The 12,114-nt window shown below is 41.5% G+C and overlaps 1 protein-coding gene across 3 annotated transcripts in view; it reads right to left on the bottom strand.

The window, feature by feature from the left end:
- Window positions 1-12,068, bottom strand: part of LOC110833994 (Y+L amino acid transporter 2) — a 30,720-nt gene extending 18,652 nt beyond the window's left edge. For 2 of the 3 annotated variants that reach the window (XM_022072673.2, XM_087350399.1), the window contains exons 1-2: window positions 11,560-12,068; window positions 10,363-10,609 (exon numbers count right to left, since the gene is read on the bottom strand). In XM_022072673.2, the coding sequence (XP_021928365.1) occupies window positions 10,363-10,609; window positions 11,560-11,814 (502 nt within the window). In that variant the 5' untranslated portion in view covers window positions 11,815-12,068. The remainder of the gene's footprint in view (window positions 1-10,362; window positions 10,610-11,559) is intronic. The other variant, XM_022072674.2, reaches the window with a different exon arrangement.
- Window positions 12,069-12,114: the final 46 nt, after the last annotated feature.

Genomic DNA, 12,114 nt, shown 5'->3' with positions numbered 1-12,114 from the left:
CATTTTCCATTGGGCTGACAGACCAAAATTCTGTATTCGTGAAAACTGTCATAATTCGATTTTGAGGTATTTTACGAGAACCTAACACCACAAGTGTAGAGGGCGAAAAGGTATAGATCCATCCATTCAAAACGGAGGTCAGTAGTCAGTGGCTCCAGGTTTGCCTGGTGGCGTGAAGAGAGAACTGAGTTTCATGCAGAGTGTGAACAGATATGAACAGAAATGGGATTCGACGGATAACCCCTAGCATAGCTTTGCCCTATGACTAAATTTCATCGAAATCAGTAGAGTCATTTCTGAGATAAAACACTTGGGTGAGTGAGGAAACAGACAGAACCTCTCTCTCTCAATTGCTGGTTCACTTGAACATTTCGTGCAAGTAACACACAAAAAGTAACAAACGCGTGACCTCTTGAGCTTACTTACATAAAGTGGCGGAAGAGAGAGAGAGAGAGAGAGAGAGAGAGAGAGAGAGAGAGAGAGGTGGGAAAGTGTGTGTGCGCGCGCGCGCGCGAGAGAGCTTTAGGTGATGACGTCACTTTACTACGTGAAGGTCGCGGGAAGCAAAGCAAAGTCAAGAGATGTTAAAACAAAATATATGCTTACAAGGCAGGTCCTGATAAGAGAGAACCACGAATCGTCTTACTCTTTTTTGTGTCCTGTTCTTTCCTCTTTTCCATGTAGTACCCATTCGTCATTTTCTTCTTCCTGGCGTTATCATGTTTCTACATCCATCTTGACTCCTCCAACTCTTTATTTTCCAAACCCTTGCGTGGGGGATCAGCCCACAACTGTAGCATCACAAGACGAGAAAAAGAAACGGAATTCGAACGAGTGTTCACTTTTCCGAGAAATACGTAATTCCCACTCCTCTACTTTGAGAGGTGGAACGTTCATGTTAATCGTGTTATTCCGAATAACGCCTTTAAAAACGAAAAACAAAGTCTTCTGTCTTATTTCTGTGGCTCCGTGGTACTCCATACACTGGAGCACAGCAGAACCGATCAGATAACACGCATCGTTAGCCAGCCGCAGCCTGGTAGATGCTGTTAGCCAGCGATTTGAGGCTTACGCTCGCCAGGATTGCTAAAGTTTGTTTATTTTTCATTTTATCTTTTCGGTTCAGTTCTATTCCAGTGCATGCAGTACCACTGGACCACAGAAATAAGACAGAAGACTTCGTTTTTCGTTATTTTTTTTTCGGCTAACCTCTGTGGTCATAATGACTCGAGAGTAATTTATTTCTCTGGCATGACAAGTGACTTGCACTACTGGTGTATCAATTAGTAAGAAATGGTTTGACGACCGAGCCACGCGCTGCGATAACCTTCTGGCTCCGACATCTCTGCAGTTAAGCGGACACAGACCAATGCAGCGTAAAGTCTGGTCTGCATCCGATCAAAAACTGAAACGGCGAAACAGGATTATGTCAAGGCAAAGAAACAGTTTTCTTCATCGCCGTCCAGAGTGGACTGACAGTCGGACAACCGATGGTAACGTTCGGTAGAACTGTCGGCGTTCCTCCACGTCAACCTCGTCCTTGTCGTGTGTTATTAAAGCCAGCTGGTCGCAGGGGCCCGACGAACGGGAAACCCCAGGCGCTGTGTTGTGTTGTCCTGAACTCTTGTCTTGATATGATTCTCCATTAGCGGATTCTTACCAAATGTTCATAATATTACAATTTAGTTACGAATCGGAAAAGGTCAGATCAAGTTGATTCGCCAGCACCCAGTCTTATCTGAAGAGCACATGAAGAAAGAGCATGTACCACTTTATGAGTGGCGCGCAAAGGACAGGTTTCGACGGCGATCAGATGTCATTAGTGGTATTCTGAGTTGTGATACCGAGCAGCGTTGCTGGTGATCGTGTAACGGCTTACACAGTACATATCAGTACTCTGTGAGTCGAGAGAAAAGTTATCAGATGGTACATATAGTAACCACCGGGCTAAGTCTACGTAGGCTTACGTAGTCGGCTCAGACATTCTCTGCACGAACTGATACAACTCTGGGTCCCTTTGCAGTAGACAGTTTGCAGACACTGGGAGGCGGATAACTTCAGATGGAAAAATTATAGTCTAATGACTGATTCTTGGATTATTTTATGGAGCTTCAAATATCCCCTTCCCTCGTGAATTCTGTTAACAATGCAAGTAGACTGCACATGCATTACACTTGTTACATACTTATGTTATTTTCAAATGATATTGACATTTATTGAATCCGTTGGTGCTTATAATTTGCAAAGTCGGACTATTATCCACATATTTCGTTAAAGCTACATCACGTCGATCGTAATGACGTGTGTACTTAAATACGTCACATAAGGAGTAATTTATAATAACATTTGTAACGCTGGGGACTATAAATTCGTATAACGTTTGACCAAAACCTAGTTTCAAATTTCATTGAAATCATCCAATACTTTCAGAGATTAAACGTACAAATGAACAATAAAGGAGCGATAAAGAAAGAGTGATGTTACTGGGACATCCAACTCTGCATTAGTCACAGAGCAAGAGATCACATGAATATCACGTTATTTCAAACTCTTTCATAGAAAGTATAAAGTTTATAGAAAATTCCGGTGTAGTGATTAGAATTCCCGCTTCGCATTCCAGTGATTCTGCACTCAACACTATCAAGACTGGTGTGACCTTTCTTCAGAAATAAACATATTACAGAGCAGTGCTTTAAAGTCAGCCATGACCACTTTGATCCATATCCGACGTTAGAAACGAATGGCAATCAACCTCCGAAGAGCAAAGTCCTTGTCCTTCAGCTAGTCAGTAAATTCTCGCCGTTTATGAAACCGGGAGGTTCCATTTTACTGTCGAAATTACTCGAATATTTCAAAATCAGAGTAGCCACAGAATAATGGGCAGATCACATTCAAGGTCGTTTGATACCGCAAGTAGGTCAGACGGGCACACAACGCTTATCAAACATTACGGTCAGTTAGAATGCAACAGCGCAACGCTTCTGGGTGGCAATGACGGGCTTCAGGGACAGGGCCTGTTACTGCACCACTGAATAAAATCCAGATCTGGGACCCACCTAGATTCCCATCCTCTTTTCTACGAGGTACAGCGGCCGGAACGAGCAGCCGACCATTCACCACCATATAGTGGCGAGATAAAAAAATACATGAAGCTTTACTTCCATTACCCGTTAGGTCTCATGGTTTGTATCTCGATTAACTAACAATTTTACTAGTAACACGTCTCTTAGTCTGAGGGAAGAATTATAGATGTTTCGACTCTGTCGTATGCTGAAGATCAAGTGTTCTTAAATGATACATAACGATCTACAGCACACAGGAAACAGTCCTTTTAAAATCGGGTGAATTTATGGTGTGACGATCTCGACTTCCGACAGGAAACCTATGCCAATGTTAGGGAAGGAGTTATTAAATAACCGTGTTGGTCGTTTGGGGGGAGTGGAGATATAGCTCCTTCACATTCTTGGTCTTGGCACTAGATGGGGGTGAGTGGTTAGCATCACACCCCGATACCCACTAGATGTTAAATAATAATAATTATTATATCCCATCTATTCACCACTTTATGGGGTATGTACTTCCATGTACCCTGAGACAGACCTTGTCCCTAAGGTACATAGGGCAGGAGCTATTTCCGGGATCCATATTGTTTTTAGCAAGTGCCACATGTATTATAAAATATTTTACAATACATGTGACACCACACTACTTCCTTCATTTCTTCTCTTGTCCAAGCCACTCTTGTTTTTCTTGAGTGATTTTCTTGTGAGTCTTGGGCTTGTTGGCTGTGCGTGTCCATGGTTGGCCTGCGTTGAGTTGCCTCGTTGCCGTAACCAACCTCAGCCCTTGGAGTACCTAGGCGACCTGTACTTCAGATCTTTGTCTTTCCATTCTTCGGTAGTAGCTGCACGGTTGTCCACACTTTGAACTAAGGGATTATTTATCGAGATTTACTCCTCTAGATCCGCCGTGTTCTGTTATATAACAGGGTCACCTCTAGTCGGATGTGGCTCTTCACCACGCACAGACGGTCTTGAGCAAGGAGAGGCTCTTGGATGCCTAGCATCTGTATTGCGCTTCACTTACTCCTGGGTGGGTGAGGGCCAGTGTTCAGCATAGTCAGACTATGATGGTAAAAGGTATAATAAAATTGGTAATTTTTATAAAATAAATGGAATCAGGTGAAGACATTTTCGAAAGAATGTGTCCAAAAGCAACCTTATACTTCATACAATTACAGCAAAATTCACAATACTGAGGACATTGGATGCAGAGAACATTTAATTTATTAGACATCTGGTGGGATTTTCAAGAAAAAATCACATTAGAATATTAGTAATAGACCTATAAGAACTCAACTCTCGGAAATTGGCATCGTGGAAGACACTGAAGAGATAAAATTTAATAGAGAGAGAGACCATCAGCTGAGAATGGATAATACGAGCATAAAGAGAGCGTATCATTATAGGCCTAAAGGGAGAAGAGGTGTCGAAAGATCAGAACAGAGATAGTCAGATCATCTTTAAGTCTCGGAATGGGTCTCACAGGCCCGGTCCTTGTCGACACAGAAGAGCGTGCCTACAAAGATATTTGAACCTTTCGACATTCATATTACATAACGAGGAGACTCGCGATTTGTGTTAATATCTGGTGAAGAGCGTACGTAATAGAGGTTCCCGTCCACTGCTCTTGCAGTTTGATGTGTGAAGAGCAAAGACATCTTCTGTGTACACATTCAATGGACCGAACAGAACAACAGAAGATATCTCCTGTCTCTTGACGCCAACTGGCGGCTTTGACGTATTTGCTTGCGTCGCCTAGAAACACTGCGTGATGCAGAAATCAATATGTACTTGGCAGGGCATGATTTGAGTTCCTGGAGGCTGGGAACTCATTCCCGTGACGTCACACGTGGGATCGATACACTCGGGTTGAGGACCTACGCGTACCTCGACGCTAAGTAAAACTTGTCTGTCTGTATTTCCGTCCACACACGTGAATATGATGGCAGGTTTTAAAGATTCTGTATGAACATCGTGCCACTGAAGACCTGGTGTTAATCAGCAACACCAAAATACTGGCTTTGTGAGGTGTAAACATTATTCACCATGTTACACAATTCATTTGGCGATAGTGTTTCGCAAAATATGAAATTTTCAAAAGCGAAGAATAAGAATATGGGTACGCACAAAATATTTGGCGCCACTGCAAAACGCGATTAATCGTCGCGACGTGCGGGTGGCATTGGTCTGCACGACCTGCCAAAGGCATTGCCCCTGGTAAGCGAGTGGAAATGTCAGTGGGCAGACAAGTGACGCAAGAGTCCGGTCGTGTAAAAGACTTTCGTTCCTACCTACACACCAGAACCTTGATCCTTCAATTTAGTGAATATCTTTTCAACATTTACACCAAGAACACACAGACAGCCCTACGCGTGTTGGTGGTAGTGACAATAGAGGATTATGATGACAATGACAATACAAACTCCATGTAGCACACAGTCCTTCTAGAGAAGCTGTTAGTCCCTCATCTGGCAAAAAAAAAGATTCGTATTTTATGAAACTGAGAATTTCACTGCCATGTTCACAAGACCACACCAACGAACCCTGTCCTGAGCAAAATAAATCCATTCCACGCTTAATTTTAAAAAGTTTAATTTTAATAGTATCCGTCTCGCGATTAGGTCCTTCCATTTTCTCCGACCAAAATTTTTTCAAGCATTTCTCGTCTCTCCCGTGCATTCTTCATGGCCCACCCATCTTCTTCCTCTCGATTTGATTAATCAATAGAACTAGGTGAGGAAAATAGTAATAATGAAACAATTAATGACGTATTAAGACTGCGGTCCATACACGACTAGTTTGTACCACGACGCTTGTAACTGATACAGCTACCTGCAATAGCTGCAACCAACATGACATTAGTTCGTAGCTGACACATGAGTTTCAGAACTCGAAGCTTCAACATATCTAAGACCAAAACCCACCATTGGACAACATATTTCTAACATTCTCTACTGCAACACGTTGATTTGAGTTTAAAACTTGGTTACGGCTACTTAAACTGCATCGAGATAGAAAAGCTGGAGGTTAAATTACACAACTTCCATAAACCTTCGTTAGCAAGAACATCGCCTGTCAGAGAGCAAATTGGTTTCAGTGCCCAACAACAGCCAGTAACTAAAGTTTACGTATTGCCTGGATACGTTTTCTGATAAAACCAATATCAGTTCGACTTGAGGGACGCAAACTGAAATAAAATTAGGTCGATAATTTATTGCAGACCCCCAAATACATTGGGTCTAATAAGTGTGGGCTTATACAGATACCACGTCACCAATGTGAGTTCATTTCACAAACTTTGTGCAGAAGAAGTCGCGGATGGAACACGTGTTTCGGACTGTCGCGACAAAACCATTGATCCTTTGCACAAAGATAACACTGAGGTCACACAGTGCTGCGTCCAGATAATTAGAATGTGACAAATACCATCAGATGAGAGGATAATATTAAAGTGGCTCAGGAGTGTCCAAACTGTACTCTTTGCCTAACAATAGTGTAGTAAAGAAATGAACGAGACACAGTTCAGTAAAAATATATTACTTGGAAGACAGATACATATAGGAGGATATTAAAATATATATATTAAGGCAGTAGACTGTCAAAGTGTGGACTGGATTTAAACTTAAAAGGGGTTAAATGGCATATCTCTGCTATGACAGCAAAGAAACTTTGGATTCAGTAAAAACAGGGAATTTCTCCCGTATCCGTAGACAGCAAGTGCAGAGAGCTGCAACATCGATCCAGTAACAAGCAAGAATGAGACGTGCAATTATTTAATTTACTTTCATTGCACGTATTCCCGCCTCCTACCATTTTCCGTGCGACTACTCACGGATGTCTTTATCCTTCTGTTTTAATAATGACAATAAACATATTTACGATCACCTCAGAATTACAACGCATGCAAAATAGTTCTATGTAAAAACTATAAAGAATTATATTGACTCAACAAATTATAAAAACACTAAACCGCAGAGTCCTGCAGAAAATGACTGCCACACAGACAAGACTTTCCCGTCTTTTTACGGAACCGATGATTCGTTACTGTGTTCACACAAGCCCGTCACTAAGCTCCGTTTTAATATTATCCTCCCACGTATAGTCAGAATTCCTAAATGGTCGTTGGTATTAAGATATTATAGTTAAACGTTTATACGCATTTCTCGTCGCTTCCATGCGTGCTACATGGACTGCTCATCCCAACCTTCCTGATTTAATCACCCTCATAATAGTTGATTAAGAGCTCCTCGATGCGTGATTTTCTCCGACCTACTGTTGCATTCACCTCAGCACTTTGCTTTCAAACACCGTCAATCTATGCTCTTCTCTTTGGGAGCGAGACCAAGTTTCATGGCCATACAAAACAATAGATAAAATTACGTATTTCTATATCATAATCTTTGGGCTTTCGCATAAGGGACGGGAATAATACTAACAATAATAACCTAATAAAGAAATAAAATCTGAGTAGTTGAAACAGCATTGCAATTAGTTCCGCCAAATGCGGTAAAATTCCACACAAATCGTGACGTCACTCCGGTATTGTCTGTTTGTCTAGCCTAATTGCACACCACAGCTGCTTACATATGACAAATGTGTTTTGGAGCCAGAGTAAATTACACAGACACACATCTGGCTCAAACTGTTGGCACTTCTCTAAGGAAAAGTGTGCGTGTCGCTAATACCCGATGATCCACTGACGGATTTTCACCAAATTTTATACGAACTTAGTAAAAACGTTAAGCCACACTGAGTCTAGCCTGCCTTTAAAATTCTTAATTCTATGTCATCAATACTTGAGTTAAGTTTTCTTAAATTTTAAAAAATTACAAACATTGCGACAGTGCGAATCTTCGAAGTCATATCTGACAATTATCAGCGAGACCCTTAACCCATTTGTATAATTTTTCATTTATAATTTACGTCAGCCTGTTTATACAGATGTGGGATCAACATTCCCAGAACTTATTTCTCAAACACCACTTCCTCGATCAGCCGACACTGGGGATTTCCTCACAGTACCAGCAGAGACCAAAGGACAGATACAGTAGTTAAATATGTCGGATGAACTGAAAAGTAGCTGGCACAAAATCATCATGACATACTGAAGTAATAATGAAATCAAGGAGCTTGAAACGCGTTCAAAACAGAAACCCGTTACATTGCAGGAAATGGCTGCGTTTTTTTATTTAAAAATACTGTTTCTGCAGTCGGCACTTTCTCTAGCCCGCTGATCCGTGACTGTCTCGGACGAGGAGTATGTTTTATCTATTACAAATTGGAAAGCTGAGGTATGTCAGAGGAAGTGGTGGTGGCCTATTCCAAGGTACAACTTCGTTATTTGCCCTAAGGGATTAGATTTTTGGTAATGAATGCCTATATTGTAGAATTTCAGGTTTTCACAGCGATGAATATGAAGATTTCTGTCTTCTGGGTTGTTACGTCGTGTAGTATGGTAGATGTCCATCAACGTTTCAGAGGTCATACTGCCTCCGTCATCAGGGCGATGTCATCGCCCTGATATGACCTCTGAAACGTTGGTGGACATCTACCATACTACACGGCGTAACAACCCAGAAGACAGCAATCTTAAATGCCTATATTGACTCTACTGCGTCCAGATTCGAAGAGGAAACCTCTCGGTTACAAAATACAAAAGCCAACCACTACACCATTAAGCGCAGAGGAACAGGATACATGATTTAACATGACTGGTCAGGGCAGAAAGGCAGCAAAGAGAATCAGTGTGCCCTATCTCACCAAATACGGCAGAATGTCCCCTCTTGCAGGACCCAAGTCGCGTCATCGGTGACGCAGGAGGCGTCTCATATTATTTACTGTTATTCGTTTTCTGTGATGACCTCTATTACGACAAATATTGTGACTTTATCATCGGGATTATTTTGCTCGCAACGAATACAACAGCATTATCTGAGATTCGGTCATTTCCTAAAATCTTAACGTCACTCTGGTCGCTCCACCAGCTGATCACTCACACAGATATGCCACTTCATTCCCATAGACTGTGTAGTTAGCTGTTAAAATGTCGTTAGGTTAACCAGGAAGAAAAATATCGGAACTAAATAACTAACAATATTTAACGAACTCATCACCTCTAAGTGCAGACGTACAGCTCCAGGCATAAACTAGGCACTAAATTGACTTGAGTGATCAGTTCCAAAACCAGGCCACATTCCCCTGGTATCAACAAGATGCTTCTGGACGTATTGGTGGCGTAGAGGCAAATAAAATGCCTTCCCTTACAGAGAACTTTAGCTCTGTCATCCAACTAGCAAGCTAGTCGGTCACTACAATTTCGAGAATAAAGTTCTCGATTAAATGACGAGTTAAACGTTACCTCAAAGGCGAGAATCCTGACAGAATGCACGGAGGTAACGCCCTGCGTCCAACCTCCCAGTCAAGATCAAACAATTTTGAGGTAGTTTTATTCTTCCTTTCTAATTGGAACTACATTTACCGAAGCAATGAACAACACCCATAAAAGCAGTTTGATACGCTGTGTTCTTGCTATGAAAACAAAGTGTAACGTTTCCCATTATCAGCTCAAAGTACGGGTAAAACAGAACATCATGGCACCTTCTTTCTTTCTGTACACCATAAACTTACAAAGCACAAAGTCCTGTTCTCTAGCAGTTGAAAGTCGTTAGTTTCAGTTCAAATTACCTTCCATTTCACAGCAAGATAAAACATAACTTAGCGGTCTTCTTAATAACTGTTCGCTGTAAAAATAAATTGGCATGTGCCACAAAATATAAATCTCACTGACAAAAAACGTACTTCAACCATTACTCAGCAAGGTAGAACGAAAATGAATGCGTGCCTCTTTGCATTGTTTTAACTGTAAAAATGCCAGCTTTGTAGACAACGATGGTTCTATGCATTAAAATTAATATTGTTTACCACCAGATGCAAACTTAATACATTCGAAGATGCCAAATAAATAGTTTTACTTGGCAAAACGTGAAAGGCCTTCAAAGGATTAAAAATTTTAAAAACGCGTTTATATTTTGAATGCAAGTCTCAAGGACTATCATGTTGCTCTGTGCCCCTGAAACACAAGGAATATGGAATGAACACTGTTCCAAGAAACACATTTCGCATGACGTGATTCTGGCGAAACAGAAATATTTTGCCTTTCAGTGGGGCAAAAAAGGGAATGTAATTGCGAAAGTTTCGTCCTAGAAGCGTGTTTAACAAAGAAACGGAATTCCCGATGGACTGCAAACACGCGTGATTAAATATTCAGAATAATGATTTACAAACAGCGGCCCGTACTCACTGATGCAGCAGACTGCTAGAAGGCGAACTGGCTCCTCCGGAGGCTGACATTCGGGGAAGAACGGCTTAAGAACGTACACACTGAAAGTGAGGGCCACAATGGCCTGCGAGCACGGTCGAACGATCATGCATTCGATCCACAGCCGAATGAACGCCATGAACGGGCCGAACGTCTCCATGATGTAGGCGTAGTCAGCGCCGCTCTTGGAGATCATGCAGCCCAACTCAGCATAGCAATAAGCGCCCACCTGCGGCAGTGAACCAGGCTTAATAAAATGGGGCTTCAGGGCTCTCAGGAAGGGCGGTGTCAGTCAATTAGTTAATGTGTCGGTAATGGTCTTTAATTACATCCTGACTCTAGAATCCTTTATCCAACCCCGTCGTCTTCTGACTCCAGGTGACAGGACCTCAAAAGCCAAATTATCATGACGAATCAGATAAATTTGATAATTTGCAAAAAAAAACGTGAATAAACAAATGCTTTATCGTCACTAGTGTCTTGAGCCATTTGCAAACCCAAATCTAGTCTCTGTGAAAGAAAGGAAAAAGGCGAAGTACAATACTTGAACCAAAGAGAGAGGACGTAACTTCAAATTCGTACTAAAATCAAGGAAAATGAGAAGTGAGAAACATAAACAAAATTTTCGTTGAAAAATCTGAAATAAATTACTTCAGAATCCTAGACGTAGAAGGGTGGATAACATTAAAATGGATCTTAAATAAACATGATGTGATCTGGATTCAGCTGGCTCAGGATACGATACAGTGGCGGTAATGAAACTTCCGATTAGACTACATCAATGCAAGAAATGTCTTCACCGACTGAACAACCATCAGCTGTTGAACGAAGTCCTTGCACCATGGAATAGTCAATTATTTGCAGTTCATAAAGTAATGGTGTCAGAAGTACAAATCAATAAAATGCTTATACAGTCAAATATTAGTAATAATATTAAAACATTAAAGAAAGTGGGGGGTTTAAAATAAACAGGACAGACATTAAACAATGTAGTTTTTAAAGTCATGAAACTTATAATAATAAATAGTCTAATATATTCTACGTGTAAAGTGGTGATACAGATCATGATTTAAAGCAACGGTAATGAAATATCGTATGAGAATGTTCCACGAATTTAAGGTTATAATTTAATTTAGGAAAAACTGTAAAAAAAAAAGTGTGGATGGTTATTTGCTTTACCATGGAAAACACGCCCGAGACGACCCAGACGATGAGGGACAGATTCACGGAGCCCGTATTCAGCAGAACACCGGTTGGCGACACGAATATTCCTGACCCAATAATACTGCCAACAATCACGGTGATACCGTTCAAAAGACTCATCTTCGCCTTAAGGCAGATCTCATCGTCGCCAGATTTAACGACGTTCTGTCCAGCCCCATCTTTCTCAGGTACCTCCGAATATTTCTGTCTGTCACGTTCAGAGGAAGGCATCTTGCAGGCGAAGTGTTTCAAAACAATTCGATTCAGCTAGAAAAATGGTCCATTATCCGATGTTTCACACGCACACAAAAACAACTCTTTGTGGTCGATACGAAACGCGTCACTCCACAAACTAAACGCCAAACCACACGACCACAATCCTGACTGCACTGGAAGAACGTTGGAAAGAAACTGCACGAACACAAAATCCTCCCCCTGATGATACCGGCCATACAACTCCATCACCCCTTGCGTTTCCGCGCGTTCAATGGATTAGTTCGGTCTATCTCCAGGAGATGCCAGTGCGCACAT

Source organism: Zootermopsis nevadensis, unplaced genomic scaffold (genome assembly GCF_977971745.1).
Source record: "Zootermopsis nevadensis isolate Lab colony 2312 unplaced genomic scaffold, Znev_1.0 Znev_ptg000017l, whole genome shotgun sequence".
Lineage (NCBI taxonomy): Eukaryota > Metazoa > Arthropoda > Insecta > Blattodea > Termopsidae > Zootermopsis > Zootermopsis nevadensis.
This window is presented reverse-complemented; position numbering and strand designations above follow the sequence as displayed.